We start from the raw sequence: 20,245 nt of genomic DNA on the forward strand, positions 1-20,245 counted from the left end.
AAGCTAGGCTAACCTCTCATTCTAAGAAACAAGAGAATCAACTTATTTCCTAAAATATTGAAACGTTAAAACATCATGAGACTCAGAGAAAAGGAAAAAAAGGTAGACCGACAGGTAGACGATGTGTACACAGACAGGTAGATAGACAGGTGGACCTTGAAAACTGCAAACAGAAGAATGTGGAGGATTCAGAAGAGAAGGGTCACATGACCTTGACCTGCACATGTTGATGTTCTTTTTGAGCATTTAGATCCCAAATAAAACAATTCAACAGACAACTTCCATCCATCAGGAAGCAGGTCCATTGTTCCTCTTTGAAACACCTTGAGAAACAGAGCTGATAATACATTTCTCCCAATGTGTGTGTGAGAAAGGACGGTTTGTGCATATGTTCAAAACAAATATAGGAAGCCTTGGAAATATATAGAGAACATCTACTCTTATGCAAAGATGCACAGATCCACACCATTAGAAGGATGGAAAAGGAAAGATTAAAATCAGAAAACGTATCGCCTACGTCATCTGCCGCTACAGCCGACTTGTTGAGTTCCTCTGCTATGAGGCAAGGAGTGAAGGTATCACAGTGACCTCAGGTTTCCCGGCCCACACACGGAGAGCAATAATTGGGTCCACATGGTCAGAACCGGGCAGCAGCAGTTGTGTGACCTAGACCTTGTATCAGCCTCAACAGAGCAATGTTGTTTCTTGACTCTACTGTCTCTCCCCGGGTCCATTTGATCCACACATTTGATAATCAGCTTCCTCTGGTGACAGCATTTAGACTGAAGAGCTTCACAGATTTAAAGACTCAATTATTTATATTTGGCACAAACCTGCTGCCGATGGATGAAGACAGACAAAGTTCAGCTGGAGCCAACAAGGACTCGGGGGTTGCTCCGGGGTTCAAGGGAATGGAGGGGTTTCGTTCCAGAGTTCTTTTACTAAAACCAAGAGGATGACTTGCTCAGAATTCGTGCGTTCACCGTTTGAAGCAGGTATTTGTCACTCTGAGATTCCTTGGACCTGCTTACTCCGCTGAGAGACTTCAGTAACAAGTGCTCGCCGGTTGTGGGGACACAATATCAGATGCTTATCAGGTTAGTTGTTCCTCCAGCTAGAGGAACCAGTTTGATTGGCGTCCCATCCGCCGCCCTTCTTCGCACTCAGCATCAACCACACAACGGCACAATGTGGCGACAAATCATCAAGGTTGGATTCCCACAAGGCTCAAAAAAACTGCTGACACAGTCTGCTACTTGGGGTGGAAGGGTCCTCCAGGTGGCTGGTGTAGCTCGTCTTCCATTGGCCCCGGTGAGAGGTCTCCTTTGCCTCGGATTCGGACCTCACGTCGGGTATCAATCCCGACTAAAAGTCGTAGTCCCATCCGGAGGTGTCGTCTGGCGGCGGCTCGTCGGTGTCTTCTGGGAAATTGTCGAAGTTGCCGGTGTCGGTCGGAGAGGAGACCTGGAAAGTACGAACCTGATTCAAAGACCTTCAACGTCTCCAGACCTCTCAGGTGTCAGTCCCAGAGCTGAGGAAACTCTGCATGGCAGCTGTAGTGCCTTGCTATTAGGGCTTGTGGTAAGATCTTATATTTATTAACACCATTTAAACTGGGCCACAAGGGGCCGTGAAGTTATATGCGCGATTTGCCAAAATCAGGAATTAGTTTCTCTTACTTAATGCGACAATATAAATAAACAAATGTAAATATAATTAAATGGAAGATACTTCATTAGGATTCCTTATGTATAATTATAATGTATTCAATAATAATGTTGTATACTTCAACTTACATTGGGTGTGATGGGCGGAGTCAGAGTTCCCTTCTTCAAACCCTCCCAGTTAAATCCTTCAAACCACCTGAATAAAGAGAGAAAAGTTAGTTCTTAGATTTGAAACGACCAATCGGGCGAGACCTGAAACAGCCAATCGGGTGTCACCAACTCACTTGTGCTTCTGTATGTCTTTGACTCCGTTCTTCAGGTTTCCAAGTCTCTCTGAGGGATTATCTCTTTTGACACAAGATACATTTCAGAGCTTTGACTCCACAGGTAACGTGAGCTGCTGAGGTAAACGGCGCCCCCTACCTGCAGAGCTTCTTGATGAGGCTGGCGGCGTTCTTGGGGATCTTCTTGGGGAACTCGATCATGTCGATGCCTCTCAGGATGACGTTGTAGGTTTTCATTGGATCTGGACCTGAAAACGGGGGACTGGAGACAAACGGAGGACACCGTATGACATCACAGGAAGCCGTATGATATCATAGGACACTGAACAAGCAGAGGGTAAGTCTACCAAGCTTCTATGTCTTTGTCCTCACCTGCCGGTCAGCAACTCGTACATCAGGATGCCTAGAGACCAATAGTCTGCAGACACATCGTGGCCTTTGTTGAGGATGATCTCCGGAGCCACGTACTCCGGTGTCCCGCAGAACGTCCACGTCTTCTTACAGAAACCGATCTTCTTGGCGAAACCAAAGTCCACCTAGAAAAAGAATTGATCGCTTCAATCTTTCTCTCCGTATAACATTTCCTTCTATTATTTGACGGTGCGAATTGGCTAGAACCTGGTTTAAATGAGGATGAATTTATAGCATCTGGACTTTTAAATCTCACGTCACCAAACGGACAAAATGTCCACATCTAAGCAAAAAATACTGAAATCCAAAGGATAAATTTCCCATAAATCTTGACATGCCATTTTGAATAAGTGAGGCGTCATTTTCCTTTAACTGGAGCCTCAACTTTCGTAATTTCTAAACATGTATTATTTAGCAAAGTAAGGCTAGTGGTAGAACTTCTCATAATCACATGCTATAAACTCAAAGCTACCGACTGGGATTCCTACTCAATGTTAAATATTGAAAATATAGTTGATGAATAAACACGGCTTTACCAGTTTGGCGTATCCACGGCTGTCCAGGATGAGGTTCTCAGGCTTCAGGTCTCTGTAAATGATGCCTTTGGCGTGCAGGTAGGCGAAGGCCCTGACCACGCAGCCTGTGTAGAACCTGGTGGTGGAGTCCTCAAACGAGCCCCTGAGAAACGCAAAGTTACCCTCCAACCAATGTAGAAACGTACAACATGATTCCAACAAGACAGGTGTGAGAGGTGCACCTGTCTCTCAGTATGGTCCACAGCTCTCCTCCCAGACAGGCCTCCATCAGCATGTACAGGTATTTACTGTCTTTAAAGGTCCGGTACAACCTGAGCACACAAGACTACACTTCATCAGAACCTTTGTTCATCACCAATGAGGAAAGTCGTCATGTTTTTTTAACAGTAAGATTCATTTTAATTGTGTGCGGTTTATATAATTCTTCTGCTGGTTTTATGTAAATAAGGAAACATTATTTTTAGTTCATGGTTAATAAAGTTCTAGTCACTCTTCTCTATTCTACTTTTATTCAGTCTTGAAAGCTAGAACCAAATCAAAAATGTCCATCTATTTGCTGTCATTTTTATTGGTGACAAAATGCTGCATAACCCCACAAAAACATTTGTCACTAGAGTATTTATTCTGAAAGCCAGGATCCTGCTAGAAGGCACTGACCTCACGACGAAGTCGGAGTGCGCTTCGGTCATGATATGTTTCTCCGAGCGGATGTGTTCCTGTTGCCTCGTGTCAACAATGTGCTGCTTCTTCAGGATCTTCATGGCGAAGGTCTTCGCCTCCTCGTTCTTCAGCTGCACCTGAAGACACGTGTCAACACATCTGTATCCCATCTGATCCCAGCTAAGAAGTTTGGTGGTTTAAACCAAACTAAACTGTTTAGTTGTTTGAATCTAATGAAGGTGGTCAGTGGTTAAGACCAAGCTGCGCAGTTTAGCTGTAGGTGGGAAGAGGGAGAGACTGATTGTAGTCTTGGGTTTAAATCTGTTTGAGTTTGAAACTTGTACGGACGAAACATGAGGAACAAACATTTGTGGTGGAAATAAAACATGACTCAATCCTGTATTCCTGGACAACACTTGGACATATGCTGGTCAGCTTAGCGTTGCATAAAGGTTGGAAACTGCTAGGCTGAAGCTCCCTGTGAAGCAGTGTGGAGGTCAAAGGTCAGTATTTATCGGAGAAGCGATACTCTCTGACTCATCCACTAAAAATATCTCAAGAGGGATGATGGGATATCCTCAGCGGGGATTACTTCCTGTTATGGGGTAAACCCTCGCAGGGCTTCCCCTCTGACCTTCAGTACCCTGAACACCTCCTGCTGCTGCAGAGAAACCCGAGCGCACGCTGCGTCACACCTCCTCCATGTCTCCATCCATCTCACCACTTATGGACTATGAGTCAATACAATCTGATGAAACATATACATGGAGATGGAATGTAAACAAAGAAAGCCTCCGATCTGAGAAGCTCATTACGACAAATAAATGTAGTGAAGAAGACAATTTAATGGAGACAACTCATTAGTGGACAGAATGTATTCTTTCATGATGGTGATGATAATGATAATACGGGTGAATCTAAGAGATACGTACTGCTCTGATTCCTACAGAACCACAAAGAACCCCAAGATAACCCGGACTGAATCACATGATGACTGGTTTCCAGTTACCAGCACTGATACTCACTGGAAAGTTACTGCAAATAGCGCTCACACACACGCACACACACACACACACAACTTGACTCAAACTGATCTTTAACTTAATCTCAAGCTTCTTCATTTGAAACTGAATCAAGGTCTGCTTTTAAAAACTGGTTTTAAAGACACTAGAGATCATCATTGGAAAGGTATTTTCTGTTTGGGCACATCAAATCTTGTGTATTGCATATTAGATAATATCAATATATCTTATTTACATCATCTAACATGGTGTAATTTAACCTCAACGTACCAACTCGACGCGTCCGAAGCCGCCGACTCCCAGCGTGTCGATGATGTTGAAGTCCTTCAGGTTTAGGCTGGAGAAGAAGGCGTTCTCCGCCTCGTACCTGGAGGCATACAAACACAGGGAGGCCTTCACTGACCGTACGTAAGAAGTACTTCCAACACGTCGGAGCAGGTGAACTCAGCCAACCTTCCTGGATCAACTGTGGCGGCCTCAAACTGTACCTGCAGCATTTGACCACGCGGAAGAACGGGAACTTCTTGGAGGTTTGGATGGAGAAGGAGGTGAAGGGGGTGGAGGAAGAGGAGGATAGAGCAGGGGGGCTGGAGGGCCGCCATCTCTGCTGCCTCGCTGGGAGGAGAAACAACTCTCTCATCTCTAAAAAGCTTAATCACAACTATCGATCACAAAATCAGGGTTTCTTCTCTTCAGTGCAGTCCCTCATCAAAATGTCTTGATGGCACAGCTGCTGTGAGAAACTGCTTGATTCAATCCACTAGGTGGTCTCGATGGTCTGGTTCTTCTGGGGACAACATGGAAATCCCTCAAACTTGGGGACAAAGTCTCTCTGTTGTCAAGAGTTGGTCCGGCATAGCCTCTGGAAGAAGAACCGTCCTGAAGGAAGAGCTCCACCTTAGGCTCACCTGGCAGAGCTCGGGCCAATCCGAGGTTCTAGTCTCGTGGGTACGACGGGACACGGTGAGGCTGCCGGATCCTCCAGCTTCAGTCCTGCCAGTCCTGAGCCGAGCGGGACTGGATCTTCTCAGATTTTCTACGTCAGGTCTCTCGCTCTCAAGCTCTGAACATCCAGACTGCGGATCTGTGGAAGTCTGACTTTAGGAAGAAGTCCAACTCAAATTGTGACTGAGGGAAGCATCAGAGAGGTCCGTACTTTCAGTCAGAACGGGTCCACGTCTGCTCCGAGTCCTACAGGGAGTAACCAGACCCTGCTGGTATTTATAGCCCCTGGAAACATCGCTGAGGGTCCCGCGGGGAAACAGTGGGACGGCAGGACAGATCGTCCCAACCACAGAGCCAGAAGACACAAAGGCTTCGGCAGCTTTAAAGACGTTTTCTGTAAGCAGTATTTTCAAGGAGTGAAGAATTCATTGTTATTTTGCAACTAAAGGACTATGGCACAAGCACACGACAGACAAAAAAACAATTTGTTTACATCATAGCGAATGATAAATGGCAGATTCAATAGCTGACATCTGAACTAGGGCTGCACGGTATAGTATGAATTTCTCACATATCCTTCATACCGGTGTTACGCCATAACAACTGAAGTTGCTCTTTGGCAGGCGGCAGATTTTATTTTCACACGTTATCGTGGAGCGGCCGGCAGTCGGAGCTAGTTGTCTTATGTGTGGTGATATTCGAGTCATGGTTATAACTTTATAACCACAATGAATGACCCACAACAAACTCTTTAACGCGATAAAACACCACAGCAGCTTGTGACACAAACATTTTGTAATACTAATAATTGTACATTTATATAATTACCCCGCCAAACTGCATGCTGGGTACAACTCACAACAAGAAGAAACTCTGTTACTACATGAAAACACAGAAAGAGCGACACAGGAGGAACAACCAGAGACCAGAGATGCACCAACACAACTTGTGCCCAAGAGAGGAGCTGAGTCTGTTTGGAGGGGTTTTGGTTTTGATAAATCCAACGTAAGTTACGTTAGATCAGAAAAGGAAAAGTCTGTTGAGCCTCTGGTGGCAACACTACCAGCCACAACAAGCTAACACGCTAACGAGCTAACTTTCCAGCCAGTTGCGAGCAAGTTGGCCAGTGAGCGTCGAACAGCTGTTCTGGTAGCCGTTTTCGGGTCAATGAATTAATGTGTTCACTAGAAAAAGCAATACCGTAATATTCCGGGATACTGTCAAAATGTTTCTTGATACCGTGATATGGATTTCTGGCCATAACGTGCAGCCCTAATCTGAACATTAAAAAGTTAAGAGAGGGAAACATTGTCTATCATCCGTGACTGTGTTTGAGCATCACTCTTCAAAAAAGACTCCACCTCCTCTGGTCCAAAACACAGCCCACCTTCTCTGGTCCAACCAGAGGCCACATCCTCTGGACCAATCAAAGTCCCTCTCCTCTGATCCAATCAGAGTCTATCTACTCTCGTCCAATGAGATTCCACCTCCTCTGGTCCAATCGGAATCCAACTCCTGTGTTCGATTCAGAGTCCACCTCCTCTGGGCCAATCAGAATCCTGCTCTCTGTTCTGATGTCCAATGAGAGAGCAGCCTGATCCTGGGTCTCTTTGAAGATGTGTTCTTTACAGCATCAGACAGCCTGAAGCATGCTGGGTAGTACCTCAGGTACTAGTTAGGTTAGCTTCTGTCTGCCCTGCGGGGCAGTTTGGTGCCGTCTGATTCGTTGGCTGCTCTTGATCATCACACAAAAAACTTCAAATAAAGACAGAAATGCTGGTAATGTGAATGAAAATGAACCGGAGGAGGTGACCAAAAACAGAGGAAAAATAGAGGATGGATTTGCATTCATCAGGTGACTCGGAAACTAAGAATCCTGATGAGTTATCACCTTATACTTTACCTGTATATATACTATATAAATAAAAATATATTTAAAAAATAGTTATACATATATATAGTTATATATATGTGTGTATATATATATATATATAAACATAGATCAGACCTGTGTTTGTGAGCGTCTTTGTTTACATGTCTGTTTTTTTGTGAGTTTTTCCAGGAATCAGGAGTCAATTAAACACTCGAATTATATTGAGAAAATAAGTCGTAATGAAGTTATGAATAATAATAATACCAATATCAGGCTGCAAATAAAACGTTTCTATCAAAATGATGTCAGATAATTTAAAAAATGCTTGATATTTGCTTAAAAATTTTTTTAAAAGAATTTTAAAATTAATTTGTATGTTTTTTGATTATTCTATTTCAACATTAAGCAATGAGAGAATACATTCACAGACTCAAGCTAAACATAAACACGTCTTTGAAGTGTTGCCATGACACCGCTGAACCCACCTGGCTTTGGCCTCGGCGTCCTCGTGTCCCCTGACGGAGACGTCCTCCAGTCCTCCAATCAGATGCTTGAAGGAGCTGACAGAAATATGAATCATATTAATCATCATGTTGATCTCCTTTGTTTACTGTCACAGAGCTGCTGGGGCGGGTTGCAGGGAGGACTCAAAGGCAGAGTTTTCAAACAGGTGCTTTTATTCTAAAACAAAACCGAGACGTGCTCCAACAGCAGGTAAGACTGATCAATGACGCGACAAAGGACAACAGGCACACAGGGCTTAAATACACTAGGGAGGTGCAGGTGATTGGACACAGGTGGAAACAATCAGGAAATCACAGGACAAGGCAGGAAGTGAAGTTACCCAGGGACACAAGAGACAGGAAAACTACAAAATAAGACAGGAAGCAGAACCAAACCGTGATTTACAATTCGTCTTACAATTCGTCACCATCATCAGTCAAAGGTCTGATCAAATAAATAACATTCTGTACGCAACGAATTTAGGAATATGATAATAGAACACTAGTTTAGAACAAATATGTACTACTATAGCTACTAGAAATACTTTCTAATATGTACTACTATATCTTCTGCAGTATACACAGCAATAAGTACTACCATATATACTACAAATACTCAATAATGTATACTATAGTCGTATTGCTACTGTGAATATGTGGTATATTATGTTCTTGATTTCTAGTGGAATCAGTGTGTGTGTTATTATTAATCTCTAATATCTGATCGTTATTGATCAGGAGTGTGTGTGTGTAACCATCAGGGGGCAGCATAACCGAAGCTTTAAACAAACCAGCAGCTAAAATAAAGGTTTTCTAAAGATCATTAAGGACGTATAATAATAAAGTTTTTGTCATCTGTGTGTTGATCAATTTATGGACTTTTTAATGTTAGTTTAATCTGTAATGTTTCTTTTCTTGAGAAGATTAATAGTCTGACCATGTAAAGTTACTAAAACCGTTGCATAATTGCAATAAATATAAACGTATATGTATATATATATATATATTCATTGTGAGATGAAGTAAAAGTATTAAACAGCAGGGAACAGATTACCTTAAAGGTGTTAAATATACTTAATGACTTAAAATTGGTGTGTGTGTGTCTGTGTTGGTTTGTTTAAATCTGCTTGTGTGTCTCTGAGTGTGTCTACGTGTGTGGTGTGTGTGTCTGTATGTGTGTGTCTGTGTGTGTGTGTGTGTGTGTGTCTTACTCTCGGTCGATGACCAGGCAGGAGACGGCCTCGGCAGCGATGACATTTGCTGTTCTAACATCTTCACTGTGAATCCAACGCACGCCCACACACACACACACACACACACACACACACACACACAAACACACATACACACACATGTAAGTGGTGGGGTCTGGAGCCTGAAGCTGCAGGTCTTGGGGTCAGAGGTCACATGGTCTCACCCCTGCAGGGCCTTCTCTCCAAACCAGCTTCCCCTGCTGAGCACTCTGAGGTGAGCTGGCTCCTGATTGGCTGAACCATCCTGGGTCACGTTCACCTGAGGATGTGTGATTGACAGCCGATCAGGGTGAGTCAGCCGATCAGTCCGATAGACGATAAATGGGAGTGGTTACCTTTCCCGTGCTGATGATGAAGAAGGTGTCTCCTCTGGCTCCCTGTCTGATGATGAACTCTCCTTCTTCATAGTGAGTCTGACCACAGAAGAAGAGTTTCATGAATAAATTTGTTGAAAATAGTCTAACGGTGGTCTTAAAGTGTCTACGGTGCTTTGGGACATGTCTCACCTCCTCCATTACGTCAGCCAGTTTACTGAGAGTCTCCTCTGGGAGACCCTGGAATGTGGGAACACTGCAGAGAGGGAATTGAATCATTATGTGTCCTCATGACTACAGGCTTAAAATGTTTGAAAAGAATAAACAAAAAAGTATCCCTGTAGATTTCCCAGCATGCCATAGGGTATTTGCTTTTCAACAAACATTAAAATCTCAACCAATAGTGTGAAATATGACACACCTGCAGTCTGCAAAGTGGGCGTGGTCATAAAGGGTTTTATCCTATCGAAAGTGATGAACTCAGGGGTGGGGTTAATCTTTTAAAGGGGTGGAGTTAATCTCTTAGAGGTGCAGTGTTAGTCTCTTAAGGGGTGGGGTTAATCTCTTAAAGGTGCAGTGTTAGTCTCTTAAGGGGTGGGGTTAATCTCTTAAAGGTGCAGTGTTAGTCTCATAAGGGACGGGGGAGTGTAGAAACCCATGTGACAGAATCAGGAGATGGGGTAACCTCTTGAGGAAGTCCATGTACTCAGCGTGTTTGATGAGTCCGGTTCTCATCATGATGGTCTGGAAACACTGACGGTCAATCGCCCAGAGCTTCACATGGATCAGAGCTGAAACGTTTCATATAAATATTTGTATGCTTTATTACATTTTTAACATTAGTGATAATGTATTTTATATTATATATTATCCCTTTAGAGCTGAGACCTTTAATATTCTAAATATATTCAAGCTTTAATTGTGAACATCATCTCCTGCTCTCTCTGTATTTATATATTCATGAATATTTCATTATTAGCTGTTTCTTTAGCGTGAAGGAGCACTTTGTTTCTAATCTGCATGTGAGAGGATGAAATGTGTGTAGACGGTATACAGGTGTTGTCATGACAACACTATACACATCTAAGTACATGAGTGCGTACGATGGAACAGTTTGAGAACAATAGGAGGATTTTTACTTTTGTTTCATATTAAAGTTCACAAGGCTTCTTTCATTTGTAGAAGTAGCAAAGAAAAAGAATATTTCTGCCATAACTGTGCGACTTATTGTGCGAGTGATTGTGGATGTTTAATTGTGTGACTAAGTGTGTGTGTGAGTGAGTCAGTACAAACAAACGTGTGATGCACACTAAAAATAAAGATGAACACACAGACACACGCATTCTAACTCTATGATGTCTAAGATGCATATATAACGATAGATAGAAAATATAAATGTAACCTTAATCTTAAAAATATTCTGAAAACCTACAAATGCTGGAATGGAGATATTCTGAACATCTGTCTGATTCTCTGTAACATCCAGATGTTTCCAGCTGCATGGAGAGCACAGCCGACATCCCATAAACCTGGGCCCTGGTTGCATGTCATTCACCTGAGTGTGTTGACTTTATATCTGGCTCTTGTGTGTTGGATCATTGTTACTGCAGGTTCTGTAGAGACAGTACTCTGCAGTAGTACTAAGTAGTACTGCAGTACTTCTTGATACTAGTACTCCTGCTGCCTCCGCTGGGTCACTTCTTGTTATTCTAGATTTTGCTTTCACTGCATTAACTTGCAGTCTGTTGCCACGGAGATATTAAGTGTCTCTGTAACCACGGAAACAACGGGAGACAGTCCAACCGGTCGCCGTGCGTCTCAACCTCTGTGAATGTGTCCAACCATGTCTCACGCAGCCAGAAGAGTCCTTAGGAAGTCAGAGCTTGGAGCTCGTTACTTCCTCTTGCTTGTTACTGTGTCACTTCCTGCTGAACAGTCTCACTGACTCACGAGCTCTGGGGTTGAAGCAGATAAACCGCTTGGTGTGTGAAGATAACGAGACCAAAGAAGAAAAACAAATCCCCCCGAACGCAGCTCTGTTGCCAAGAGACGCGCGCCATGCCAGAGCTTCACTCATTGGCTGGAGCGGGTGGTGTTGCCTGGCAACCGCTGCTCAGAAGGGCCCTACACCAGGAAGCGCTGACAAAAAAAGTTGGAGGTCTCCCCACACACACACACACACACACACACACACACACACACACACACACACACACACACACACACACACACACACACACACACACTCACTACACAGTTGAGTTGATGTTTCATTGGTTCAGACACTTTAACACTTTTAATTTCGGAGTCATTCTGGGAGGTAAAGCTTCCGTTTGCTCATTAAGAACTCGTTAAAGACTAATTAATAATCAATTAAAGAATCCCATCACGACCCCTGGAGCAGCGGAGCTTCACTGGGTGTGTACACAGATGTATACTGGTGCGGTATATGTACAACCACAGGTAGACACAGGTAAACACGGCTCAGTACTCACTCATGACGGTGGCCGTGCGGGTGCAGTTGTACAGGATGGCCAGCTCTCCGAACACTTTACCTGGGCCCATCGTACACAGCTTCTTCCCCTCTTTAGTCACCTCCACCTTCCCCTCTGGCCCCGAGAGAGAACAAACCTTTATTTTGAAGGTCTTAAACAGGAAGTCAACATGCTGCTTTCTCCCCGTTTGTTCTTATAAATCTCACTAACTTATGTTAAAAAACCCAGCTCTGATTGGTCGGTGGGGGTCAGGTGTTCAGCATAAGTTTCCATGGCGATCTGACAACCTGAAGCAAACCTGAAAAGTCCTGATCCTGATCCGGATTCTGGTTCAGATCCTCATCCTGGATCCTGGAACCTGGATCGGGACATTTTTATCTATTCTAAATGTCCCTAAAAAGTGGATTGGCTTGCTTTATGCAAACAGTGCGGTACGAAATAAAATGATAAAGTGTAAACAAGGACTCAGCCTGTAGTGCATTTAAACCATAACTTAATATTGAACAAAGCAGTCAGGCCTTATTTCAGAGGAGAGATGACTTTACGTTTTCTTTTGTCTCGTCATCGAGTGACTTTGGATAATAATCAATAACAACAAGTTACACTAAAAGAAATGAGGTCTGTCTAACACTATGCAACTCATGACTTAAGTAGGTAATATTAACTTAATACCTAATAATTGTTATTAATAGTTAAACAATATGACTCATTAACCATTACTTATTTAAGGTAAGCTTCACTGAAAAGAATATTGTTGTTACAGTAGTTTCCTTTTTTCAGTGGAGAGGTTGTTCAATTCAGCTCTTATATCCTTACATCCTTCCTTTCCTTCCTGTCCTCTTTCCTCATCTCACATCCTTCCCTCCTCTCTTCTCACTCGTATTCTTACCTCCCGCCTTTCGTTGTGAGTCGATTCCAAATTTCTGAACTGTGAAAAAACATTAAGAATCCCATATATGGTCACCCAAAAGGTTGCCATGCCAACCGCATCCACCAGAGAGACTTGTGTGTGTGTGTGTGTGTGTGTGTGTGTGTGTTACATAATGAGATAAAGCTGCTGCATCTGTTTCTTCCTCCATACACACAATTAGTGAATGTCATATTTATAACACACACACACACACACACACACACACACACACACACACACACGATCAAATCTTCTTTGTGGTCTGTTTTCAGGGATCACTTCCTCTTCCTGTGACACAAGTTATATTAAAGAGCCATCTGCGCCCCCCCCCCTCACACACACACACACACACAAAGACACACACCATCATCACATTATGAATCTGCTTTCTTGTGTACTTCTGACACTTTGTATGACGTTTGTTGTTGCACAAACACATATTTTATGACATCACCTGAAAGTCCTGGTTTTAAGGTTGATTCCGTGTCTCGCGTCCGCATTAAAGACGGAAATGTCTCTCCTACATTGGGAGGGGTCTCATTCTGCAGATAAGACGACTTTTTATATTTAAATAATGTCACCGCTCGGTTTGCTCTGCCCACTGGGGGACTGGAGGACCAGAGGACAAGGGGAGCGGGGGACACGGCAGTCTGTAGGGATCCTCATCCTCACGTCGTGGGGACGACTCCATAAATATAACAACAAGTCAAACTGGGTCCAAGTGGGAGTCTGGCATTACCAAACAGGCCTCTTATGAAACACACTATACACATCTATAAATATCACAGCAGACAGAGAAGCTGCAGGTCAGCGGTTCAACTCCCAGTTCTGCATGTGTGGATGAGTAGAAAAGGATCCAGATACCAGGTTACAATCATTTCCTCACGTTTAGTTCTCTCTCTTCATTAATGAATCATTTGGGAATGAAATCAATCTTCAGATCACACACACTCTCTGGTTTCCTCTAAGGGCTTTAAATAAAACCAGAAGATGTGGTTACTGAGGACGCAGGACGAGTCAGAAGACACCAAACCCTTCAAAGTAAAAGTCATTATTTAAAATGACAGAAACATTGAAGACAAACCCTCGAAGCTGAGACAGATAGGCGTCGTCATGGCGACCAGTCCCTCACCTTCCATCACGTAGACGAGAGAGCCCACGTCGCCCTCCTTGATGATGCAGGCGTCCTTCCCATAGTCCACTGGGTACATGCAGTCCACAATCTCCTGGATCTGAGACAGCTCCAGGTTCTTCATGAAATCGTTGTCCAAGATGGCGTCCTTTATCATCTCCTTGGACCTGAGGGGAGACGAGGTAGGGAGACCGTTTTACCAGAGTGAACATGGGGATGTTAATGATGGACATATCTGCGTCCAGCATCTCAGATGAGCACAAGTGATGATATCTATGATCCATTTGTAATTCTTGGTTACTTCCTCCCACCGTATCTGTTCATGTGTCCACCAGGAAAGGACTTCATTAGCAACTCTCTTCAAGTATTGGGAGAACCGGTCGGACAGGACCGGGGCCTCCGGCTACAGTTGCTAAGCTATGATTGGCCAATCGGTGTCTGAGGGAGGGGTTTAAGAAAAGGTCAACTGTTGGAGGGAGTTTCTTTCCTCTTTGTTGTGAATCAGTTTGACTTTTGCTAAATAAAACTCATGTTGTTTCATATCTTCCCAAATATCTGCTGGTCATTTGGCTTCAGGGCTTTTCCTTCAGCTGAGATGTTTGAGAGAACTTTCCTTCCTGTTGAGTGAAATGAAACGAACAAAAGAAGAAGACCAGCAGGAGTCCAGGAATGGATCTGCTCATCTTAAGGTTCCGTTGATGTTACATTAAACTGAGAGTGAATCCAACATAAAGCCCAGACTACAGATTAAATGAGATTGTCATGATTCCTCAAACACTGAGAACACAAAGAAAATGAAATGTTTGCATCTATATTTACATCTCTCATCTAAACTTTATCTAGTTTGGTTTTGGTTCAGTGACAATAAAAAAAAGTCACGAAGACAAGAGTAAAAAATAAACCAATAAACCATAGCGTTTCCACGGCGACGCCACCAGCAGCACGCACCAGTGATGTCGTATGTAGGTGTGTCTCATCTATTCATGAAAAACATAATCAGCTTTCACGCTTTGCATCCACGATTCAATATGTTAAAATATATTATCATCATAGTTTTTTGACTTGCAAAGAGGAAACTAAAATATCAGTTCATGTGCTGCTGAACATTTCTAAATAGACTTCATTTGTTAACATGAGGGACGCAGTAAGAGGTGGAGGTTCATCAGCTTCAGAGTTTTCTTTGGTGGAGCATTATTTTTTAAGACCTGAGGAGTCTGGTTCTTTATTCTGAGGAGGTTGAAATGTTGTTACAAATAAAATGTTGTTACAAGTAGAAATGTTGTTACAAGTAGAAATGTTGTTGCAAGTAGAAATGTTGTTACAAGTAGAAGTGTTGTTACAAGTAGAAGTGTTGTTACAAGTAGAAATGTTGTTACAAGTAGAAAAGTTGTTACAAGTAGAAATGTTGTTACAAGTAGAAGTGTTGTTACAAGTAGAAATGTTGTTACAAGTAGAAATGTTGTTACAAGTAGAAATGTTGTTACAAGTAGAAATGTTGTTACAAGTAGAAGTGTTGTTACAAGTAGAAGTGTTGTTACAAGTAGAAATGTTGTTACAAGTAGAAATGTTGTTACAAGTAGAAATGTTGTTACAAGTAGAAGTGTTGTTACAAGTAGAAATGTTGTTACAAGTAGAAATGTTGTTACAAGTAGAAATGTTGTTACAAGTAGAAGTGTTGTTACAAGTAGAAGTGTTGTGGCTTCAATAAGAAATGTGATTAGTCTCAGCTGAACATGAACTTGTTAACAAAGCGTTAGCGCAGACAGCTGGTGAGCGACAAAGCCCACACACACTGTAATACCTTTTTTAATGTTATCAAAGGACAGACACACACACCCACACACACACACGAACACACAGGCCAGCTGCGGGAAACTAACAGCAGCGACAAGTTGTTGGATTGTAAATGAAACGCTGTCAACTGCATGTGCGTGTCTGAGTGTGTGTGTGTGTGTGTGTAAGCACTACACGGATTAAGAGCAAAAAAAGGGGTTGTGTGTTGACAGAAAAACACATCATAACAATGACACACTACCGCTACCAGTAAAGACAGATGTTCTCTTGTTATAACATGTACAGATATTGTGTAGTTTTGTCATTTACAAATGTGGTGGAGGGCCTCGATTTGCCGATACGTCCGTCCCCATCCAGTTTTTTAGCAGCCTTGAAGTCACAATTTAAGGACCGGGGAGGACGTAGAGACACCGTATATGTTTCTGGTAGACACCTGTCAATCAGCGTGTAGCCCCGCCTCTGTTTGACTCTGAATGGACCATCATTCACTAAATGAACATCATGCTGCATTGAAGAAGACTTGAAACTAGAGACTGAGACCATAAACTCATGTTTACAATGTTTACTGAGGGAATAAATCAAGAGAGAAGTAGAGTCATTTCCTCATAGACGTCTATGGGAGCAGAGGAGTCGCCCCCTGCTGGTCACTACACAGAAGTAGAGTCATTTCCTCATAGACGTCTATGGGAGCAGAGGAGTCGCCCCCTGCTGGTCACTACACAGAAGTAGAGTCATTTCCTCATAGACGTCTATGGGAGCAGAGGAGTCGCCCCCTGCTGGTAACTACACAGAAGTAGAGTCATTTCCTCATAGACGTCTATGGGAGCAGAGGAGTCGCCCCCTGCTGGTCACTACACAGAAGTAGTCATTTCCTCATAGACGTCTATGGGAGCAGAGGAGTCGCCCCCTGCTGGTTACTACACAGAAGTAGAGTCATTTCCTCATAGACGTCTATGGGAGCAGAGGAGTCGCCCCCTGCTGGTCACTACACAGAAGTAGAATCATTTCCTCATAGACGTCTATGGGAGCAGAGGAGTCGCCCCCTGCTGGTCACTACACAGGAGTCATTTCCTCATAGACGTCTATGGGAGCAGAGGAGTCGCCCCCTGCTGGTCACTACACAGAAGTAGAGTCATTTCCTCATAGACGTCTATGGGAGCAGAGGAGTCGCCCCCTGCTGGTCACTACACAGAAGTAGAGTCAATATCCCAAAGAACAAAACCGCATGATATTAACACTAACTTTGGAAGTGTCAGTACATCCGAGGCCACAAGCATCATTGCATCACCGCTACAGTTAAAAAACAACATTGAGTTACAAGTAGACAGTAAATCTTCAGCTTTGTTAGAGATCAGATTTTAAGTTACACTGGACTCACTGGGGGCTCTTGGGGTGGAAGGGCAGGGTCACGTGGCTCAGGTCGCTGATGTTGCAGGCCGTGGGCTCGGCGGAGATGGCCTGCCGCTTGCTGCGGTGCTGGTCCGGCTGCAGGACCAGGCTCTGCTGCTGGGCCTGGACCTGCTGGGCCGTGGCGGGCCGGAGCACGGACCGGTATTTGTCCAGCTCTGTCTGCAGCCGCTGGATCAGCTCGTCTTTCTGGTCAAGCTCCAGCTCCAGCTCGTCGATCAGGGTGTCACGCTGCCGCAGCTCCTCGATCTTCTCCTGCAGGGCATACTGCAGGTCCCGCAGGGTGCCCATTGGGGGGGTCCTCAAGGTTCCTCTGGAGTGTGAGGGTCCTCGTAGGGCTCCTCAAAGTACATAACCCTAAGGATCCTCAAGGTCTTTAAACATCTGAAGATTTCCTACGGTTCAGGTTCCTCCGGGTTCTCCCGTGACCTCATGGTTTCCTCACTTTTCTAGGATTTCAAGGTATCCTGGAGTTGTTCTGTGGAGTCCTCATTTACAAATACCCTCCTGGTTCAATCCTAAAGATTCTTGTCTTTTGGGTTTTGATCCTCAGAGAGATTTTATCAAGGTCCTTGATGCTTGAAACAGGAAGTTTCACAGCTTCTCAACGACCCTTCAACGGCATTACGGTCCTTAAGATCCAGATTTTAATTTCCTCAATTCTCTCGGAGCACCTCTTAATGGAGGTAGGGTTCTTCTGGTTTATATGGACTCTCCTCTTGGATTCCTCCAGATACACAGCAGACTTCGGGTTTCCTGTTTCCTTCTCTTGGGTCCTCAGGGCACCTCATACATACAGTTTCCTCTAGAGACTCAGAGATATGAAAATATGTGATTTTAGATGTTGAAGAAAATACAAACTATAAAGAGAAGAGTGTAGAAGCAGAGCCAGTAACAGTCCTGTGGTTTCCTTCTCTCCTTCGTCAAAACTACCTTCTGATTTGAAGGTGATCAAGAGGAAAACTGCAGGTGATGGAACCGGAAGCAGCCGGTGCTCAGGAAGCAAAGTTGAAAGTCTCGGCAGAATAAAAGTACACATCCACAGGTTCACGAGAGGAGAGCAGAACATCAGGCTGCGTGGAAGTTAAAGAGAGTCCAGGAGATCATCGGGAGACAACCGTCACAAGTTTGATCTGCGTGAAGCTCACAAAAAAGAAACGCACAGCAGCGAAGTGAGAAGAATGAACAACAAGCGTCGGAATCCAGGACCTCCAGGACCTCCAGGTCCCTGTCCCTCTCCTCACGTCACGGAGAGCCGCGGCGCAGAACCCAAAACTCGGATCCGACAGGAACGAGCGTGAGTCGCTGCGCGCACGTGAGATTCCGTATGGAAGGAGAAGCGAGGAGCGCGCGCAGAGCGAGGGAGCCGCTCCGGTTCCTCCTCCTTCAGCAGTTCACCAGAGTCCAGAAGTTGGTCTGCCTCAACCACTCCTCCTCCACCTCCTTCTTCTTCCTCTTCTTCTACTCCTCCTTCCTCTTCATCTTCATTTTCTTCTACTCCTCCTCCTTATTCTTCCTTTTCTTATCCTCCTCATTCTTCTTCTTCTACTCCGCCTCCTCCTCCACCTCCTTCTTCTCATCCTCCCCTTTCCTCTTATTTTATCCACTTCCATTTATTCCTCTTCATCCTACTCCGCCTCCTCCTCTTCTTCCTCCTTGTGTTCCTCCTCCTCCTCCTCCGTCAATCTGTCTCTCAAGCTCAAAAACACAAATCTGTTGGAGCAGAAGGTCTTTTATTTTGTAGTATTGATTTCCTTTGTGTTTGGCAGCAGGTGACCAATAGCAACAAGCTGCATCATTAACAGATCGACTTAAACTTCTCACATCAATCACAGCCTTCAGTCTTCAACATCAGCTGTTCTTCTAAAAGGGACCCAAACAAACAACCTAAAACCAATCAAGAGACCCCTGACCCCTGTAAGCCTTACAAACTAACAGGGGGAGACTTTATTTGTTCCCTGGTTCAAATATAGCGATCTAAGTAACATGTATGTAACATGAAACATGTGAGTACATGTAACATGTAACATGTATGTAACATGAAACATGTGAGTACATGTAACATGTAACATGTATGTAACATGTGAGGCTCCCTTCCATGTGACACCAGGACTTTTCTAGAGTCCTAAATGGAGCCCAGAGGCTGAGAGTAAAGCTTCTTCTTCATGAGGAGTTGTCCTGTGACGCCCCCTGTCGGCCAATCAGCGTCACTACGTCTCCCCCCCCCCCCCCCCGAATGATGAGAAGACACTGAACATTTGGAATAAAGGCAGAGAATCTTTGTCTTCAATGTGCAGTTTGTGTTGACAATAAAATATAAGAAAGACATTATTCAACTCAAATAAAGATATTTTGAAAGGAAAATGCTGTCATATTGACTTATTATACACTTATTATACACTCATTATACACTCATTATACACTTATTACACACAAAGAAGAAATACATGCAACATGTTAGAAATGAGTAATAATGTACACGTTATTATAAATAATAATGACTCTATGTAAAGTTAAACTCTGAATCCTGTGTAAAGTGACTCTCAGGTGTGTCAGCTCACCTGTGCGTCTTTGAGAACCTGCGCAGCTCCGTCTGCTCCACCGGCCCCGCGGACACCCCGGCGGCCCGGTGGGTGCGGCGCCCCCCCGGCCAGCCGTCCGCCCCCCGCAGCACCGACTGCAGCTTGTGGAGCTTCCTCCGCAGCTCCAGCGCCTCCTCCTCCTTCTCCAGGAGCATCTGCTCCATCCGCCCGATCCGCTCCTCCTTCAGCCGCAGCAGCCGGGACCAGTCCGCCTCCAGCCCGCTCATCCCCCCCCGCCCGGTCCGGTCCGGTTCAAGGACGGAACTCACATCAAAGTCTCTTCAGAAACACGAAAAGAAAAATAATAAAGCAAATAATTGTGTCTGGTGAAAAGGACGAGAGAACAAGACTAATGAAGGTTATTTATATTCTCCCTCTCTCTCCCCCTCCCTCTCTCTCTCCCCCTCCCTCTCTCTCTCCCCCTCCCTCTCTCTCTCCCCCTCCCCCCCTCCCTCTC

At 44.2% G+C, this 20,245-nt stretch overlaps 1 protein-coding gene across 3 annotated transcripts; it reads right to left on the bottom strand.

The window, feature by feature from the left end:
• Positions 1-2: 2 nt before the first annotated feature.
• LOC119212816 (cGMP-dependent protein kinase 1-like) lies at positions 3-20,159 on the bottom strand. Of its 3 annotated transcripts, none has more exons than XM_037463607.2 (18): positions 19,768-20,159; positions 14,006-14,172; positions 11,964-12,077; positions 10,154-10,259; positions 9,661-9,724; positions 9,490-9,567; positions 9,319-9,413; positions 9,113-9,178; positions 7,884-7,958; positions 4,851-4,947; positions 3,556-3,695; positions 3,120-3,209; positions 2,899-3,040; positions 2,324-2,487; positions 2,091-2,213; positions 1,952-2,014; positions 1,797-1,863; positions 3-1,464 (listed from the first exon to the last, which is right to left on the bottom strand). In XM_037463607.2, the coding sequence occupies exons 1-18, from the start codon at positions 20,013-20,015 to the stop codon at positions 1,366-1,368; spliced, it is 1,998 nt and encodes a 665-aa protein (XP_037319504.2). In that variant the 5' UTR covers positions 20,016-20,159; the 3' UTR covers positions 3-1,365. The 3 variants fall into 3 exon arrangements, with proteins under 3 accessions (XP_037319504.2, XP_037319503.2, XP_062415940.1); XM_037463606.2 differs by lacking the exon at positions 19,768-20,159 and adding an exon at positions 17,178-19,033; XM_062559956.1 differs by lacking the exons at positions 7,884-7,958; positions 9,113-9,178; positions 9,319-9,413; ... (4 more) ...; positions 14,006-14,172; positions 19,768-20,159 and adding an exon at positions 5,069-6,674.
• Positions 20,160-20,245: the final 86 nt, after the last annotated feature.

The sequence above is a fragment of the Pungitius pungitius genome, chromosome 21 (assembly GCF_949316345.1).
Source record: "Pungitius pungitius chromosome 21, fPunPun2.1, whole genome shotgun sequence".
NCBI classification, from domain to species: domain Eukaryota; kingdom Metazoa; phylum Chordata; class Actinopteri; order Perciformes; family Gasterosteidae; genus Pungitius; species Pungitius pungitius.

What these genes read in the sequence shown, in the direction of transcription:
- LOC119212816 (XM_037463606.2), bottom strand. Translation starts at nt 17,497, where the DNA reads ATGGGCACCCTGCGGGACCTGCAGTATGCCCTGCAGGAGAAGATCGAG. An exon ending in TACATGGACTTCCTCAAGAG is followed by an intron (nt 9,725 to 10,153) that starts GTTACCCCATCT and finishes CCCTCTCTGCAG; the next exon opens with TGTTCCCACATTCCAGGGTC. An exon ending in CTCATCAAGAAGCTCTGCAG is followed by an intron (nt 2,015 to 2,090) that starts GTAGGGGGCGCC and finishes TTGTGTCAAAAG; the next exon opens with AGATAATCCCTCAGAGAGAC.